Source organism: Manacus candei, unplaced genomic scaffold, assembly GCF_025592945.1.
Source record: "Manacus candei isolate 608988 ecotype Guabito, Panama unplaced genomic scaffold, ASM2559294v1 h1tg000057l, whole genome shotgun sequence".
NCBI classification, from domain to species: Eukaryota; Metazoa; Chordata; class Aves; order Passeriformes; family Pipridae; genus Manacus; species Manacus candei.
Window position 1 is genome coordinate 7,170,054 of NW_026138105.1, and position 19,704 is coordinate 7,189,757.

The 19,704-nt window shown below is 43.5% G+C and overlaps 1 protein-coding gene across 3 annotated transcripts in view; it reads left to right on the forward strand.

The window, feature by feature from the left end:
- DOK5 (docking protein 5) overlaps positions 1–18,380 on the forward strand; it is a 41,367-nt gene extending 22,987 nt beyond the window's left edge. Inside the window, exons 3-9 of one of the 3 annotated variants that reach the window (XM_051803344.1) lie at positions 7,190–7,304; positions 7,405–7,524; positions 8,271–8,421; positions 9,741–9,876; positions 15,622–15,684; positions 15,911–16,031; positions 17,730–18,380. In XM_051803344.1, the coding sequence (XP_051659304.1) occupies positions 7,190–7,304; positions 7,405–7,524; positions 8,271–8,421; positions 9,741–9,876; positions 15,622–15,684; positions 15,911–16,031; positions 17,730–17,797 (774 nt within the window). In that variant the 3' untranslated portion in view covers positions 17,798–18,380. Of the gene's footprint in view, positions 1–7,189; positions 7,305–7,404; positions 7,525–8,231; positions 8,422–9,740; positions 9,877–15,621; positions 15,685–15,910; positions 16,032–17,729 lie in introns of all 3 variants that reach the window. The other 2 variants (XM_051803343.1, XM_051803345.1) reach the window with 2 other exon arrangements.
- Positions 18,381–19,704: the final 1,324 nt, after the last annotated feature.

Sequence of the window (19,704 nt, forward strand, 5' to 3'; positions counted from 1 at the left end):
GGTGAATGATACAGCTTCTAACAGTGTTAAATATGAGCTGCTGAAAAAAGAGAACATGTCAGTGCTGCTCTGTACCCCTCTGTGGATGAACTGATCCTGATAAAAACCGTAGTTAATTATTAATAAAACCTCCAACAAATAACTGAATATGGCAGAGCCTTCAACTATCACTACTTGTCACCTGCTTTTGATGGTATCAAGGCATCATCCACAGGTCTGGGATAGTCACTGCTCTTTTGATACACATTTTGTCAGCAAGAGCAGCTGTTGTGATAACAGCTCCATGGTGTGGAGAGGCTTTGCTGTGACAACTCTCATTCTGTCACTCCTGGAAAGAGACTGCTGTCACTGTCTGTGACAATGAAGTTAATCCTGCAAATGAGAAGCCCAACCAGTCCTGTTAACGTGTCAAGTGTCACTGTGCCATAAACCTGTGCTAATGAAACTGAGGGCGAATGTGGTTCAGTTCTGAAAGATGATGCTGTAGGAGGAAAACCTCACCTACAGATTAGCAGTGTTTCAGAAATAATGGTCATTAACTTCCTACCTGGGTTCTGAAGTGATTCTCAAATGCTGTTGAAAGCAGCATCAAATCTGGAAAACTGAGGAGCCCCTGCTCACCCCATCGATCTCGGGAGAGGTTTAATCCATCATAAAACTGTAAAGGGTAGAAAAAGGAAAATGATGAATGGAGCTAATTTTTCAGTAGCACCTGCCTCCTTCACTGAAATGTTTCATTCTGTTACTGTTTTTTTTTTCTTAAGATGGATTAAAGTGCAAATGTTCCTTTGATTTATCAGTGGAAAGAGGCTGACTGGAGCACTGGGGCTGGTGGCACCGTGGTGGTACCAGTCACTGGGCTAAGGTTATCCAGCAACTCCTTGGCACCTCGATCCATCAAGGTCTTGTCTTTATCCATCTGAATTCTGGATCCCCAGAAGTGTTTCTGAGGCGTCTCAGTGGTATTTTGGAGAGTCCAGTTGGTTTGCATTTGATGGATGTATCCTTGTCTGCAGCCCTGCACCAGGGCCTGAACTTGGACATCCTCACCACCAGAAGAGTTAAAACAGAAACAGAAAAAAAAGTACCTATTTTTTTTTTTTTGGGTGTAATATTGACCTTTAAATACTTTCTAATTTTGTTCTGTTTTTTTTTAAAAGTGGAAAGATTGCCGTGTCCTAAAATACAGGTTGTCTGAGAACAGTCATCTGTAGCTTATGAGGAGAACTGGGAATTTGCATACACAAAGCAAATTGCCCACTTAATTCATTGGGTCCCACAAGGGAGAGAACATAATTAGAACCCAGGCTACAAAATCTATGCAGAGAGTTGCCTTTCAGGTAACTCTCTAGTTTTCACTTGTTAAATGTAAATAAGCAACCACAAATTGCTACATGCTTTAACAATACTGGAGAAAGGAAGAAATTCTAATGTCTCCAGGTTACTTTTTTGACTTTGCAATGTACCAGAAGAATCCTTAATATTCCAATACAAACCCAACTAATTGCTTAGTGCTGACAGGAACACACCAGTTCCTTGAGGGGATCTAACTTTTAATCCGATTGTATTAATCTTGCCTTGAAACAGCAGAAGTAATTTAACCAGTCTTTCTGTCTAGTTATGGAATAATCCATTTGGAAAATTGAATTCTGTAATTTGTAACTGTTTTCCAGGCAAAACTGTATCAGTAGCAAATGAAGTGTTTAAAGTATGACCACTCTGCTAATAACTGGCTGTTAAACATTTCTTTTAATGAATACCACAGCTTAGCTATGAATGAAGTGTCAAGTTCAAGGCTTTAAAAGAATTAAAGTGACTTGTCAGGATATTTTGGTGTCTTCACTCTAATGCCATGAGGTTCATGGCAAGGCTGTGGGGCAGGTTCATGTCCTTGCATATGGAAGTACAAACCTTGTGCCTGTGAGGGAAGGAGCAGCCTCTGAGGGTGGTGGAAAAACTGAATCTCTAAATCTGGTGGTTGTTCCTGGCGTTGATTTCTTGGAGTTTTCTTTCATTTCCAAACCAGTGTTGGGGTTCTGGGCAGTGTGTGCAGTTCTGTGTGTGAGCAAGAGAGAACTCACAGCTGATGGTTTTTCCCACTGAAGAAATGGAGATATAGGTATGGCTGTACATTTTATTTATATTTATATATATATACAAATACACACACATATATATATATGTTTTAATAAATATATTAAAGCCAACAGGTCAAGGGAGGTGATTGAGCCCCTCTGCCTCGCTCAGGTGAGACCCCTCCTGCAGAGCTGCCTCCAGCTCTGGGAAAGGATGTGGAGCTGTTGGAGTGAGTGCAGAGGAGGCACCAAGATGATCAGAGGGATGGAGCAGCTCTGCTGGGAGGGAAGGCTGAGAGAATTGGGATTGTTCAGCCTGGAGAGAAGTCTCCAGGGTGACCTAATGGTGGCCTTCCAGTGCCTGAGGGAGCTCTAGGAAAGATGGAGAGGGACTATTTCCACGGGCCTGGAGTGACAGGACAAGAGGGAATGGCTTCACACTGCCAGAGAGTAGGGTTAGATAGGATATTGGGAAGGAATTCTTGGCTGTGAGGGTGGTGAGGCCCTGGCACAGGTTGCCCAGAGAAGCTGTGGCTGCCCCATCCCTGGAAGTGTCCAAGGCCAGGTTGGACAGGGCTTGGAGCAACCTGGGCTAGTGGAAGGTGTTTCTGCCCATGGCAGAGGATTGGAATGAGATGATCTTTAAGATCACTTCCACAAACCATTCTGTGATTCAATATAAAATTTTAACATGGTATTTATATTAGTAAGTTAGATATGTGCAGGCAAATCTTATAAGCAGAACTGAACAGTAGCATTTTGCATTAAATGTTCCCCTGGGGTGTCCTGGGAAATGTTAGATGTATACTCTTCATGGGGGCAATTTTCAGTAAGCCAAGACAGAACCAGAGTCCTTAATTAAGATTAAAACCCAGGGTACATGAGAACCAGTAGTATGACAGCTATGTAGGCAATAAATATACTCCCTTGTGTTGTGTTCTGAAAGGCTCCCCATATTTGAGAATTATGCACTGATTCAAACAATAGCTTGAATGCTAAAGATCGTTTTTAGTAAACTGTGTGTTTGGCATGTTTTTGAAGGGAATGGGAGAGATGGAAGAATTTTGTCTGAGTGCATCTGTCAGGGTGAAGCTCTGTCTGCTTGTTCTGTCAGCTGGGAAGAGAATGATGAATCCCTGTTCCTGGTTCAGAACTCTCTTACCACACATCTCTGCAAGCATTTTAGTTTTTAATCTAATGAAATGTATTTCAATTATATGGATTGTCATCCTAATGTAAAGGAGGCTTGAGAGTAAAGAGGAGGGAGCAAGTATGCAAAGGGAGGTCTTTAACCCCTTACAAAACATTCTTCTTGTGATTTCTCTGTTAACACTGTGTTAGATCTGATATTTGTGGTTTAGAATTTTAGAATTATGTTGATAAATACACATTATTTGCTAATCTCTTATACATAAGACCTACATGAATTGAACTAATCATGAAAACACTTCTTTTGCAAGAGCCTGACAGGAGGAGAGTTATTTAAAAATGCAAAAAAAAAAAAAAAAGAAAACTCGAGCCTGAGATATTTGCAGGTGTTTGATGCCTGCTCCTGACTCCTTTCCAAGAGCTGGTGAGGGGGTGTTTGCAGCCTGTCACTTCCTCGGTGTGAATTGGGTGCGAATGTGCCAGACAATTGGAACCATCTGTTGCTCGAGGGTGAGCAACAGGGAGGCTGTTTAGTCATCTGGGATAACAAGGGTATTTTGGAGCCCCTTGTGGGTGACACAGCAGGTCAAATATTGTGATCTTTAGGTGACATCTCCCTCAGGGGTGCAGGTGTGATGTGGAGCCTTGTGCAGGGTACCACTTGTGCCACTGTCCTCAGAGAGAGCCCCAGAGTGCCAGATTTTGTCCATCTGTGCCTGGTGCTGAAGGAAGCCTTAGTCTGGAACTCTCTGGGAGGAACCCAGAGCATGTGCATTTTGCTGCAGACATTTGGACCTGGGTCAGGGGTCAGAACAGGGGCTGCCTGGCTGTCACCCTCCAAAGGGAGATGCTTTGGTGGCATCTTGTGCAGCTCAGCAGAAGCCACCAGGAAGCCTTGAGATGCATGTGAAGGCTTTGAGGCTGTGCCCTGTGAAATGCCATTATACAAGAGCTCTCAGGCAGTCAGTGCAGCACAAAATAACTCAGGAGCTGCCAAATGGTGTAGCTAGATTTCTCCAAATATAAATACCCTTTCTTTTTCTCCCCCAGTTCACAGCTAAAACGTGAATTGCAAAGGATTTGATAATCAGTGACATTAATGACATAATACTGTTGGTTCCAGACGTCACCCAGGGGGTGAAATCATGTGCCCTTTCCTTTGACCCGGCTGTAAGCCAGGGCTTTTGCTCTCCTGGAGGGAGATCCTGGTATCTGAGGTATGGCAAGAGCAAATCTCATTCCCCATGGCTGGATTCAGAGCTGACACAGTCCTGGGAGAGCTGCAAGGTGGATGTGACACGTGCAGTGTGCAAGGCTGGGAGCCTCCGGGTGGGCAGGGGTGAGCTGGAGGCTGGAGTGCAGAGACTGGAAAGTCCAGAATCTCTCCAGTGGTACAGAAATGAGAGAAAATGGGTGGTGGATGCTCTGTGCCAGGGCTCATGTAAGGAGATAGGGCAGGAATTGCAGCTCACAGCCCTAGGGAGAATAAAACACGTCAACTTGGGGGTTGTGATCTTAGGGATGCTGGGAGTGGTGAAGGGAAAAGGTATGAGGCTGGAGTCACAGTAAGAGAAACAATGATCAGGAGTGTCTGTAGTGCAGGGCAGACAAAGCAAATGCTTTAATCTTGTCCTTCTCTCGCTCCCAGTGGGATGAATGTGCTCCCATGTGGGCTGGAGGTGCCTGACTCAGGCTGCACACAGGGGCAGCAGTGATTCTGTTTGGGTGGGTTATTTTCCTTTCCCACCCCTGTGCAGGAGCCTCTTTGTGAATTATTTTATTTAATGTGTTTTTAAAGCTCTGTCTTAAGTCCCTTCATTATCCCACCTCCCTCACTGGGGATGTGGGATATCTCCCAGCCCAGGGCTGATGGGGTTCACTTGGTGCCTCTGACACTGCTGAAAGTGCTTTTGGCTCCTGAGCCAGCACAGAGAGGCAATTCCCTGTTTTCTGACCAGTGCAAACCTTTCCTGATCACACTGAGCCCTGTCAGCATCCTCAGGATTCATCGTGCTGGAGACAGTGGGATATCCAGCAGTAGGAGTGTGATGTGCCTAATTTTCAGAATGGAGCTTTCCATTAGCTAAAATCCAAGGTAGGTAAATGATTCATTTCCAAAATGTAAGACTACATTCTGCTGACTTTGATAGTCAAAGGTACAAAGCTTCATTAGCACATTCCCTTGCAGGAAATGTAAATGTGCTCAGTCTAAATGTCAAGGTAGTTGCTGTCCTGAATGAAAAAGTCTGGTTCTTTATTTCCTCTTGCATTTGAATCCTTTCTTGGCATCTGAGAAAAATATATTGGAGCTTGGCAGCTGGCAATTTGTGCTTGACCTGTCATGTACTGAGCACGGTGGGAATAGGTTATGACAGATTTATCATATTTAGAAAGGAGTTTGCTGGTGTCTGGTTAGCACTGGGGGATGTGCTCCCATCACAGGATTTTCTGGAAGAACAAAAAATCCTCTTGCAAAATTAAGCACAATTAGGAAGCCTCCGTTTTGACACTTCTCAAAATCTTCAACCTGGAGGCTATAAAAACCTGAGTTCTAAATTTGGCAGCTCTGCAGAAGATTTGGTGTGTTCCCCATGGGCTGTTCCTTCCATTATGTCCTTCTGCTTCTGCCCATAAAATGAGTTTCCTGCCACTGGATCTGTCATTTATTTTTATTTTGGAGAAATGTTGCCCATGAGCTGCTCTTTGTTCCTTCCATTCCCAGTAAGAACCCCTTTTTCAGGGGTCTTGCTTGGAAGTGTGATTTTTGGCTGTCAGTTCTCTGCTGCTCGAAGGGGCTGGGCATATAAATTGACTCCAGGAAGAAAGTGCCTTAGGATGAAATGCTGATTGACCCCAGGATGCTCTGGAGGAGGGTTTTTTGTTGCTGAAACCTTCAGCACTGATAACTCTTTGTAATTCCTGTGTCTTATTTATAAGACAATTGCTGTGGTTTCTTTGTTTAGAGTTACAGCTGGATATGAAACTAGTCCACAGAACCAACAAACCAAAGGAGTGAAGTTGTTGGGTTGCACAGCTCTGCTAAATTATCCCCCTTTCTCTCTCTCCCCCCAACCCTTACTGTGTAAAAGAATCAGTGAAATATTTTCTGATAATGACTATTTAAATGAAACTTCCTGATTCCCTTGTTGAGTGTTAACCTTTACATTAAAATTATTTTAAATAATGAGGAATTCCTCCTCAGTCAAATTTAAGAGCACTGTTTGTGGGTTAGGAGGGTGAAAAGTGCATGTTACAAATATAAAGGCACCTGGTGTGTATTTACCAAAGCTGTATACAAGGTAACAGATCCATGTTTATTTATTTGAGGTATGAAAGCTGTTTTTCCAAACAGTATTTGGCAACAGAAATCTTTGTTTACAAGTCCGAATCTTTAAATCTGAACCGCTTTCTAATAACTAAAACTGATTTTTTTTTTTGTTTTTGATGGACCATTCTAACAAATCCTCAACTTTCCATCAAACAATAATTTAGAGAGCAGCTTTCACCATCTTACAGCTTTGTCCTCCACGATGAAAGCTGTACTAGAACTTGCTCCTCCAAATGGGTGAATCCTTTAGATTTTCATCTTCACCTCTCTTTGCTTCTGCTGCATCAGGCTGGTCTTTCTCATGCCCTTCATGTCAATATTTCTAAGACTGGAGGGAGCTTTGATTCCACCTTTTGGCTAAAATTCTGCTGGGATGGTGTCACACTGAAGCTCATGTGCAGACAGGAGAGGCTGCAGGACGTGGCTGCTTCATATTCCAGGGTCTTCAGGGGGAATGTCTGAGGTGATTCCTGCTAAGGCTGCCTTTCTTTAAGAGCAATCACAGGCCTCTTCGTGCTGTCTCACCTTTTCTCTCTCCTTTCCATCATGATATAATTCTCTCCTCTCCTTGCCCAGTCAGTAATGGATATATCTCTTTTCAAGCTCCTAATTAAAATTCCAAATTGTGCTTTTTCAGGTCACGGAGCTCAACAATGTGAAGAATATATTAAGGATGCCAAAAAGCACAAAGAAACACGCTGTGGGGATTTATTTCAGTGATGACACCTCCAAAACCTTTGCTTGTGAGTCAGGTGGGTGAAATGGTAACACACATTAGAAAACATATGAGCATTAATCGTGGAATTATAAATTATTATATACCTACACGCAGATTTTTGGGCATTTATACAGAACTTGAGGCAGATGAGTGGTGCAAGGTGCTGCAGATGGAGTGTCTTGGAACACGGATTAATGACATTAGCCTTGGAGAGCCTGACTTGTTGGCATCTGGAGTAGAGAGGGAGCAGAGTGGTAGGTACATAAATGTTGACCTTTTCACCTTTTAATGGCATTATTTTAAAGTTTTGAACTGTACCTATGGATATTAGAAATAAATAGGAACAAATTGCTTTTGCAAGCCTTCCTTCCGGTTTTGTGGGGGTTGGTTTTGTTTGTTTGAGGGGTTATTTTTTGACTACTGTTTTTAATTGCTGCCAGAGATAATAAGTAAGGTAACTAGAATTATTTTGGAGCAGCACTTTTCTTTCTCAGACAAGTTAGTTGCTCTTGGAGATGGGAACTGTCTTTTGTTGTGTGTTTTCTTGTATGATGTCAGTGACGGAGGCACTTTGGCAGCATTGTAAAGAAAATAATAAATAATAGTAATTGCATGTAAAACTTGAGCCCATGGCTACTTCACTTTCCTATGCAAATTAACTAATTACCTGCACAAGCAATGTATTTATTATTGCACACAATTTTAGTTGTTTGCAAATGTTAGGATTGTGCTGGTGCAGATCTCTTCAGGCTCTGAAAGCACAAATGTTTGAGTGCAGCATTCTGACTGCCCCAAGCCTGGAGTTCATTGAGTACTGGAAGGAACTGAGTCTTTGTTTCTGAATTAGTTGTTCTAAGTGGAAATAAGATCATGTATTAGAGCTGGAAAATAGGAAATTCCTTGAATGACTTGCACATGTAACGGGCAGGGATTTTAGACTAACCTTTTGTTTTTCTCCCAGAGAGATTCAATGTGTATTTGATGCCATCCCCTAATTTAGATGTGCATGGGGAATGTACCTTGCAGATAACATTTGAGAATATCTGTCTTTGGGACATCCAGAATCCCAGAGTTAAACTCGTCTCTTGGCCATTAAGTGCCCTCCGACGCTACGGGCGGGACCCCTCATGGTTCACCTTTGAAGCAGGGAGGTAGGTCTGGGTTTATTTTATTGTTATATATTGCTTTTATTTCCTGGTGCTGCTGGGTGGTGCTCTGGACCACTTCTGAAAGGTGTTGACCTTCAGCCAGAGGCCAGTCTGGACCCACTCCTAAAAAAACAAAAAAATATTGAAACAAATATAAAACCAAACAAAAACCATCTTGATCCCGGTTGGATGGAAGCAACTGCCAAATAAATGTGCCTGAGGGTGGGTGTGGGAGAGCTGAGGTATCCCAGGGGATGGCAGGGTGGAGGGGGACAGTGTTGGATGTTACTGTATAGAGTTATACTTAAATAAAGCAGTATATGAGCCAGAGAACTGAAGGGACAGATCTGGGAAGAAGAGGTGAACATCATTCCAGAATTTGTACAATGTGGGCCTTTGGGCAGAGAGTTATGGGGTCTGTACCAGGAGAAGTGGAGTTTGGTCTTGAGGGCAGTGAGTGCCAAGTTGTTTCCCAAAAGCAAACTAAAGGAGAAGGAACTCCTGTTTTCCACTGATTTTTTTGTTTGTTTGTTTGTTTTTGAACAAATGGATTTATAAGAAATGTGAAATGCAATTCCTTGGTTTAGAGATGTTCTGTATTGCTCCTGAAGCTCTGTTGTAATGAGCTGAAGACTTTGGCTGGAGCTGGAGCACTGAGGTTGTTGAACTCAACTATCAAATAATTCTCAGGGGATATGGATGCTTTATTTTAGATCAGCACATTAAAGAATTACAATAGTAAAAGAGAAATGGATCATACAATTAACTTATCTGGGCAGGGAAAAGGCATTTGGATTTCCATCCTCCATATTATGCAGGATTTAGCCCTCTTGGGCAGGGGAAGGAATACATTTTCATTTAGCTGATAATGCATCAGGACAATGCAATTGGGATGCAGAGGATTTGTATTTATTGTTTCAAGTGGAAGATAAAGCTGTGCAAAACTCATTACTGGCAGTGTTAAAAGTCTGAAGAGGAAAGACAAATTAATCTTATCTGGCACAGATTCTAGATGGAGTCTAAATATAAAAAATCTGGGTCTGGTGTGTGAACTCTCCAGAGCTTGTGATAGATCAGCAGTGCTGAGCTGAGTCCCTGGCTGGGACAACACAAATATGGCCTGAAACAATGAGATTGGACCAGGGCTGCTAAGAACCAGGGGCAAAGACTTTCAAATAACTTTGTTCCCTATTTCAGCCCCCGTTGTTTCTCACTGCCTGTGCAGTGACACTTCTAGAGCAGCACGGGAAAGTTTTGCTTGTTCGTGGCGACCTGTAAACTTCCATCTCACACCTGGATCCCTTCTGCTCTTGCTTTGGCAGGATGTGTGACACAGGAGAAGGACTGTTCATCTTTCAGACCAGGGATGGGGAAGCAATCTATCAGAAGGTTCACTCAGCTGCTTTGGCCATAGCAGAACAACACGAGCGTTTGCTGCAGAGTGTGAAAAATTCCATGGTACGGCTGCTTGTTGGGCCTGGTATTCCAGGCTGGAATATCCAACCACCAAGATGTGTCTTCAGTGGAATTTTAAGTTTTGATTTAAGGATTCTGATTATTGCTTTTATTAAATTCTGCTTGATTATAAACTGTAGGGTAATATGTATAACTGCAATTCCTTTTCAAGAATCAAAACAAGAGGGAAACTTTCAGTCCTCGATCTTCGTGTTTGCAAAGCTGTCAATAAGTGTGAATTGATGCAGAGATAAATGCACATTCTCATTAGTTTCCTTTGATGAATCAGCATCATGAGTTTGGTTGGAAGCATTTCTCATCAGTCCATTTGCAAAATGTTGTGGCTCGTGCTCAGTTTTCCTTTTGCTAATTAGTGTCTATACTGAAGATTTGGGAGGAGTCATATGGTTCACATTAAACCATGGGGGAGGGCTAGGTGTTTGTCTGATCTCTCAGTGAATATCTATTTTCCACAAGTGCTTTTTGTATCTAAAACTTGGTTTATGACACACATGGCTGGTAGGAAATATAGAAGTGGAAGATGCAAAACCAACAAAAAAGATAGTGAGGGATCTCCAAAAACTTTATGTCTAAGGAAGGCAGTTTTGTGGCACTTGCACCTAATGTGTTTCAGGGTCTTATTAACTTCTAATTTAATTTTTTGTTTGCTTATGAAGCCTGTAGAGTGAGAAGGAGTGTTTTGTTTATCTCATTTCTCAATTGGTCTCTGCACTCCAGGACTCACAGGGTGACTCTGGCAGCAAAATTAGTATCCTGAAGATAAGAGGTTTTCTGGAATATATAGAATGCACAGAAAGGACAACTGTGGAAGAACTTGGCTATAAACAACATCTCTATTCCAAACAGTAGTAATCTGCAACAAGTCTTTCTTCTTTCCTTTGCTGTAAACATAAGCACTGCTGTTATCCATATCTAATCCTTTCAGTAATTCTACTGTCTTAGTTTCAGGGATAAGCTGTAGTAATGAATTATCCCAGTATTAACTGGATGAACCAGCTGGGATGAAACAGAAAATGCCATTATTACTGTGAAAATTTTAGTAAAGATGAGAGTGGATGTTGAGGGGATGGAGAAGGGAACAAACTGTCTTAAGTACTTGGTGTCCTTTTGTTCTTCCACAATCTTTGCTGGGTTTGGCTTTTGTTAAAACTGAGAACCTTTTAGTTCTAATTAACAAAAGGAGTTCTAGTTGAAAAATATCCAAAACTGAGATAGATTGTTAGATAAGTGCTCAACAGTGACTAAATTAAGCAGATTAAAATTAACCTAGGCTAGGTCAGCATAACTAACTAACATTTGTATCCACCAGGATCAGAAGTGATCAAGTAACCTGTTGAGAGCACAGCTTCATTTTCAAGCAGCAGGGATCAGTTCTGAAGCAACAGTGAATAGTTTTAAAGGCAATTTCATATTTGTTGGCTTTGCATTTATGAAATAGCATCATTAACAGATGATGTCTGATGCTGCACTGCAAAGTTCCCATCTTACAAATGCCAATAGACTGCATAGATGCAGAGCTGCTGTAGATTTCAATAGGCAGCAGCTGTACAACCTCTCAAAGCTTTTTCAATGAATGACCACAATCCCTAAATCTAATTTTATAGATCCTAGATTCCTAAGTAGGGAATAACAACATATTCCTGATGAGCTGAAAGTCCTGTAATTTAGTAGCGGGATACAGGAGTCCATGTGCCCCTGAATATGAGTTTCCCAAGCCTGCCATAGGAATGTTGCCTGGTTCCAAAATACTCACTAAGGCTCAGTGGCTTCTCTCGGGTTCCAGATTCTAAATCTGGGATTCAGATTTAAAAATTTAGGCAGAGGGCTGTTATATCAGTGTAGAACTCCATGGCTTATTTTGCTGATTACAAAATATTTGTAAAGTACCTCTTTGTTCAAATTTTTCTTCTGCTTTTGAGCACCTCAACGAGGAGTTTATTTCAGGGGCTTGCACCTCATCCTCAACTTTCTATATTGTTTTTGTCTCCAAGACTTACTCTGTGTGGATTCTTAGTATTAGTGAAGCTTGAGTTGTTATTTACAGAAAGGGTAAGTAAAAGAAGAAAGTAGGAGATGTGGTGGTGAGAAATGAAGTCTATACTGAGTGTGTTCTGTTTGCTCCTGGAATCCTGACCACTGCCATATCACTGGAGTGATTATCCAAGGCTGAGGGGAAGGCTTTATTAATCTACCTGAGGGTTCCTGCAGCCTGTGCAAGAAAAAGGAAAAAAGAGTTGAATATCGCATGCTGACAGAGTGAAATAAAGCTGCCAAGTTCTGCTGAGAACGTGGGCTCTGATGTGTCTGTCACCTCCCTGGCAGTCACTCCTGCACACCCAGTACGTGGTTCAGAGCGTGACTGGAGCTGGCTCTGGTTCCCGAGATGGGAAGTGGGTGCAAAGCAGTTCCTGGGATAGAACCTCACCCTCACATGTGCTGCTGCTGCTGCTTCATGCCCGGGTCCGAGCACGCGCTCACCAGCCTGGGACACTTCCACAACTGGAGGTCGCTTGTTTTCCTTCTGGGTGTATCCACAGCTCTCTCCCTTTTCTCTTTTAAAGGCAAGAATGAGCTGACTTTGCTTAGGGATGCAGGAAGACATTCTGGTCATTTGGTAACCCATCCCATCCATATGTTTCTTTCCTTTCACTTTGGCCTTACCAGGCAATGGAAAGAAAATACCTCTTCAGGTTATATTTTCGTGAGGATTTGGTTGCCATGAAAACTGATGGGAGCAAGTGCTGTGACTTCACTGCTCTCTCTTCAAGTTGCTTTAAAAAAGACATTAGAACCTGACACCTCACTAAGAAATAATAACTGTGAAGCTCCCAGTCTTTGCAGCTAAAGCTCAGTGCTTCATGGAAACGGATTATCAGCCAGCTTCCTGCAACCTTCCCTGACTCTTCTTCCCTCTTGAAGTGGGCACTTTGCACTTGTTCCATCTGATGTGTCCCTGTCCAGGCTGGAGCTTCTGTTAGCTCTGGCCACTTCCACAGAGATTCAGAATTAACTCAGAGTTAACTCAGAGTTAACTTCTAGAATATTTACCATTAGTGCAAGACAGAGAGTAGCCAAAACAGCAGCAATATGTTGATGCCCCTTAATGCCTGAAGTTGTTGCTATTACTTGACCAGTCTGTAGTTTTCCTATAATGAAGTTGCAAATGTTTCTTAAACAATTATTGTTCAAATTGATTTTGATCGATTTGCTGGGAAGAAAATCCCCCCCAAAACTACAGCAAGTGCAATCTCCAGGGGGAGGTTTCAAGAGGAAGGTTTGCCTCAAGTACCAGTTGTCCTGCAAAACATTTGAAAATTAGGTTGTCCAGCCTGAGGAAACCAACCAAACCTAACAAACTTTAAATCATTTTTATTTTCTTTCCCTTTGGAGCCATGTTTACAGCTAACCTGAGAGAACACTGGTGTGCAGAGGTTTTTTATTAGTTTTTTTTTTCTTTGTTTGCTTTTGGGTTTTTTTTGTTTGTTTGGGGGGTTTTTCTGATTTTGTGGTTTGTTTTTTTTTTTTCAGTACTTTTTCTAAATTTTTGTAATTTTTAATGCAATTTTGCTGATTTGTTAAGGTGGGATCCAAGAAAGAAAATACTTAATCTTTCCTCTGCGAGCCCCAGGACTTCTGAGACCCAACACCCTGTGTTTGGCCCAGAGCTGGTGTCACCATCCAGGTGACAAGAAGTCAAGAGGTGGGGCAGCAGCTCCCCAGCTGCTCCTGACAGTGACTGGGAGCTGCTCCATCCCCTTCCTCCATGGGTCTCTAGCAGCATCCAGAGCTGTGGGGTGGCTTTTGGTTGTCCCTTGCAGCTCCTCCCATCTTTGCCGTGTGGGTTTAAGCGTGACCGAGCATCACTTGCTGCCCTGCTTTATGTGCAGGGTGCTGTGTTTGAGTCTCTCTGGGGATCCTGATCCCTGCTCAGCTTCGTTCTCCTCCTCCTCTGAGCAGAAATGGGTGAGAGTGGAGGTTTGGTGCCCTCTGGTTATCAGTTTATTAACTGTGTTAATGATGTGTGGAACCGCACGTCCCGCCTGGCTCCAGCCTGTGCCCAGACGTGCTCCAGCATGTCAATGCTGGCTGTGGGACCTGCTCCCAGCTCTGGGTGCTCCTGTGGCACAGAGCCAGGGCATTAGCAACTTATCCCTCCTCGTTGTGTTGCCACAGAGATGCAGTAGGTTAATTGTGGGAATGGAATCCATCACCATTAGAGCCGCCGGTGCTCGCAGGCCGAGGTGGTTTGATGAGACACTGTGTATTCAGCACAGAACACAGTAATTCTTATCTTCAACTCTGGACTTTTTAACTTCTTCCCCTGCTGATTGAGTTCAGGCCCTTTTCTGTGTCATTATTTAGTCTTTCTCTGGCTGTGTCTCTGGTTTTTTGTCTCCCAAGCCAGCCTGTTGATTTTTGTACTCCTGCTGACAGCTGAACTATTGCTTGAACTGCCTTAGCTCACTGTCCCACTCACCAGTAAATGAAACCTCCACAAGAGATACCTACAGCTGAGAAATGCCATCATCCCTGATTGGTATTCCCTGTACAAGATCCCTGGTTGGTTGTTTCCATGGTGCCAAGGTGTGTGTGTGGTGACACTGCAGAGGAACTGTGATGAACATGGTGTAGGTGGGTCCTGGTGCAGTGACTCACATCCAGCTGATGTGGAGGTGGGTGTTTTCAGAGCAGGACTTGAGCTGGGCTTGATTTGGTTTAGTTTTACCTTCACATCACAGGTGTCCACTGCACAGAGAGGAGGTTGAAGGTAGAAAGCACTTCGGAATAACTTGGAAATTGGTCTCTTTGGATACACTCAACCCTCACCCCTTTTCCGTGCTTGCTTTGCCTGTTTGCTTTTGCTCCAAAATATACTAATTTTCTTGTAAAAAGTGCTGTCACCTCTGGTTTTGTGAAACTAAAATGTAAAACTTACTCTTTTGTAAAAAACTGTCTTCATAAATTAGAAAAGTCTAGTTGAACCTTGGTATGTTTGAATGGTGTTTCCCTGAGCTTTGGGAGGAGAATTTTACCTGTATTTTCAGAGAGTTCACATATTTTCTGAGTTGGAAGGGGCCCACAAGGATCATCAAGTCCAGCTCTTAAGTGAATGGCTCACACAGGGATCGAACCCACAACCTTGGCTTTATTTGCACCAGGCTTTAACTGAGCTTATCTCAGGGTTATTCTGAAGCTTATGATAAAATCCAAATGTTTTTATCAGCTTTCACATATATCTTATTGAATTCATGTAAGAATGCCTTGAAGTAGTCAGTTCTCATGTATTTTTGTGTTAAATCCAGTATAAATAACAGGGGGCTGTGATTATGTAAGAAAATGTAGCTGAAGGCCCTGTATGCAGGGGGAAGTGTGGGATGGGGCTCCCAGCAGTGCACTGCAGCCCACGTGCCCTCCTGAGCACACTTGGATGTGCTATTCATTTGAGGAATCTTGGTGAAGGATGCAGTTATCCATCTCCTGTTGGACTCCTGTGCAAGGTCCTCAGCTGTAGGAGAGGGGAGATGAACAGAAAATGCCTCAAAACAAACGAGAACAACTTGTCCTCACACATGGGACATATCCAGTCAGGTTCTCAGTGTGCTGGGGCTGTATTTAGCTTTGGGAAGTTGCTTGTGTAGCTGGGAAGACCCTCTGCTGGCTGTGCTGCCAAAGGGGGAACACACCAGCCCTGCCCTGCCTTCTGCTGATCCCCAGTTTCTCTTTCAGCTGCTTGGGTTAGGACTCCCCTCGGGGGAAGCAGGGCTTGCCCAGGACCAGGGGAGCACCAAGGTGAGCTGTGGTGTGAAACAGCAGCGTGGCCTCCTAACCCATGGTGTGTTAGAGACTAACCAGTTAGTCCTTGCTGCCGTGGAGACTAACCAGTTAGTCATTGCTACTGTGCAGGGGGCAGAGGGAGGGAGGGAGTGAGTGAGAGGCTGTGCTGGTTGTTTTGTTAGAACTTCTTGCAGGCAGAGGTGGTGCTGTTTCAGACCGTGTCCTTCGTGTCCCTTTGCAGCTGCAGCTGAAGCTGAGCGAGCGCGCCGTGTCCCTCAGTGCCATGGTGCCCCTGCCCCGCAGCGCCTACTGGCACCACATCACCCGGCAGCACAGCACGGGGCAGCTCTACGGCCTGCAAGGTAAGGGGGGCTCGGGGCACAGCTCCTGGCACTGCTGGGGCACTGCCCTGTCTGTCCATCCCACTGCAGGGTGATGTCCAGGCTGAGCCGCTGCCGTCTGGCTGAGGGAGAGAAGGCACGTTCCCTCAGCTCGAGGTCAGGAAGGCTCTGCTGAAACCTGGGCAGGACAGGACAGGGCAGACAGGGGGTGTGTTTTTTAGCAGAAAACCTCAGGAGCTGGCAGGGCTTTCTGGCACTAACATGGACACAACATTTACCAGCATCAAGCATTCAGAAATCACAGTTTTGAACCTCCTGGTTTGGAAAACATTTAGAGTCATGTCCTTTTTTCCGTTTCTTTTTCCCCCTTCTCTCATATTCCAGGAATTTCTCAAGGAATAATGGGTGATAAATACTTATTTTATTTTTTTAAATAAATCCTGTGGAGTTTAACACCTCCACGACATGGAATGTCACCATATGTGATTAAAAATTACTACCCTGACACATGTAACCATATTCTAGTCTGGTCCTCTGGCTTTCAGGAAAAAACCCTAAAAAACCCCCAAAAACCCAAAACAACAAACAAACAAAAAAACCCTGAAAGGCGATATTTTTCCTTGTTCCTTTTTTCCAACACTAGAGGGGGCAGGCAGCACGTGGAAAGCCTCAGTTAACCAGAGGAGGGATGAATAAAAAGCAGCATTTAATGTGGCTGTTCAGATTTGTTCAATAAATCAGGGCATGGGAAGATGAGCTGCTGGTGGCAGCATGTGGCACACAGGCAGTGCACTGGGCTTGCCATGCCTTACTGTGGAGACCTTTATTAAAACAGTAATTCAGAGTTGACACAAGACAAATAGACTGTATGGGCACAAACTACTTGGTTTATATTTAGAAAAATAGCTTACTTGCTAAACTGGGAGAAAAGGATCATGAGAAGGGGGTCAAAGTCTTTGTGGAATAAGTCAGTCAGGCAGCTAATGTTGGAATTAAGAAAGACACTCATGTTACTCAGTAGTCAGGGCTCCTTCTTCAGTGGTGTCTAATTAGATCAGGTTCCCAGATTCTGGACCACCAAGGTGATCAGAGGGATGGAGCACCTCTGCTATGGGGAAAGGCTGAGGGAATTGGGATTGTTCAGCCTACAGAAGAGAAGGCTCTGAGGTGACCTGATTGTGGCCTTCCAGTGCCTGAAGGAGCTACAAGAAAGATGGAGACCTGGACTGACAGGACAAGGGGGAATGGCTTCACACTGACAGAGGGTAGGGTTAGATGGGATATTGGGAAGCAATTCTTCCCTGTGAGGATGGAGAGGCCCTGGCACAGGTTGCCCAGAGAAGCTGTGGCTGCCCCATCCCTGGAAGTGTCCAAGGCCAGGTTGGATGGGGCTCTGAACAACCTGGGCTAGTGATTTCTGAATTGGTTCTTGTCCTCTTTTCTAATCTGCTGCTCATATTGGGAGCTAAAGTGCATTTTTCATTTAAAATGCAAATTCAGAGCTTTAAAAAACTTAATTTGCTTTGTACAAATTTCTGTTCTGAAGGAAATGGTAAAGAAAACCTGAGTGCAGATGTTTCTGAGGTGGAGCAGCAGATGAAGCAGGGATAGGTTTAATTAAAATTCTGTGAAGTTCACATAGTCCTGTGTAAAACACTGACTGAGGTGCCTGTGTCTTACTGAGGGTTCTTCTGTTTTTTCACATCTGACTTGGCGAAGATGTTTCCAGCCCAGTGAAGCTTCATCGCACGGACACTTTTCCAACCTACAGGTCAGACCATCGATAAAAGACTGTAAAGAACTTCACAAACTCTTGTCTCCTGACCAACTGCCCCAGTGGATGACAGTGATGATGATGATGATAAGGATGGAAATGTGGAGAAGTCCAGGCTGGATGAGAGATTCTTGCAATACCAAGGATTTTCTAAACTTTGACAAAAGCGGAAACTATTACTGGGGAGAGGAACAAACCCAACAAACCCTCTGGTGTATCTTTTATATCTTACAGTTGGACAGAGAAGAAACCACTCCCTAAATACTTCCAAATGATTTTGTATGATAGGTATGTTGTAAATATATGAGACTCTCCTGTGGTAGTGTGGTCCCATTTTTGTCTCTTACAGCTGTGTGTTCACTGCTGTGTCACCCTTGTTTGTGGCAATGCTTATCTTTAGTTATTTACATTATTGTTAACCTAATCCTTGCCCTTTGGAATGGTGGCCAGTTTTAAGCAGCTCTCGGATACAATTTTTCCTGTTTGAAGCCTGATGAAGACTTGATTGATTTCTTTTAAAAGCACCCTCTCTATCTTCTCTTTCCTGTATTTATTTCCATCTCTGTAAACGTTTAAAATAAAAAAGTCCCACTGAATTTGTGGTGCAGTGCTTTTTGTCATCACTGGCAGTATCACAAACAGCTCTTGTGGAGGCATTAGGGCACTAGAAGGAAGGACAGTGGTTTCCTTGACATCCAAAGCCACACAACCACTTGTTGGGATTTCTGGGGAAGCAGAGTAGGAGATTCAACAGGAATCTCACAATGCCACAAACATTTTGTGGCAGAAAGATCCATGTTAGACACTACTTTCATAGCTTCATCTCAATTTAACAGCAAACAGACTTTCAGAAATAGCACATTTGATTGCTGTTGCTGTGCCAATTGGTCAGAATTGGAGAACAGCTGTGGACAGAAAATTGTGATTATCTTAAATGCTAGCGAATGAGTGAGGTGTAGGTAAATCAGCTCGTTAACAAGCTCTGGGTAAGAAGGCCTGATCAGGTTAGATCAGACTGATCATCTCTAACCCCCTCATTCCTGCTCACCTAACAAGCTTAAGGACTAAGGGGGAGTATGGGCTCTGCATATTTTTAATTGTTAAAATATTGGATACCAAAAAACCTAATGGTAATTGCATTTATCCAGGCATGTATAATGTCAGCAGCTCATTTTTCAGCAGATATCCCAGAAGAGAAGTAAAAGAACGCAGTGGCCAGAGTAGGTTTGTAGAGAATGAGCCTCATTTGTTCACGTTTATGGAGAATGAGTTGGCACAGGCTAATTTTCTCAGAGGACAGAGGTAATGGTCTTGGAGTGAAAATAACAAATATCTTGGCTTTTAATAGGAATATGAAGTTTTAGAGCAGACTGGGAGGATGTGGTGTTGATCGTGACCCACATGATGACTAAAAGTAGATTTCCAAACTCTGCTTCCACAGTGGGCCGTGCTCAGAGGTGATGTCAGTGTTCCTGCTGGATTAGGGTAACCAGTGTCTGCTCCCAGCTGTGGTTACTGTGGGAGGGAGCAGTGGGCAGTGTGCTTATTAAAATTGCAGATCTATAACATGGGAGGGAAAGACACGGGACCACAAGATTAGAATACCAAATTAACTGGGTAAATTCAAAGAAATTCAATAGGGACAAGTGGTTCTAAGCAAGGCTTAACTGACTACCCAAATACCTGATGGGAAGGGGAACAAGAGAGCAGCTCTTTGGAGGGGATGTAGGGGCTGTAGCAGTTTGCAAGTGGAACATGAGGCAACAAGGCTGTGTTGCTGCTAAACAACTAAGTGTCATAAGGGAAGGTAAAAGGGTTTGGCTTTCAAGGCAGCTGATACAATTCTGCTCTGCTTTAGGCTGGCAAGATCTTGGCTGGAGTCAGGATGTGCTTGGAGCTGTGCCTGGTCACAGCTGACAC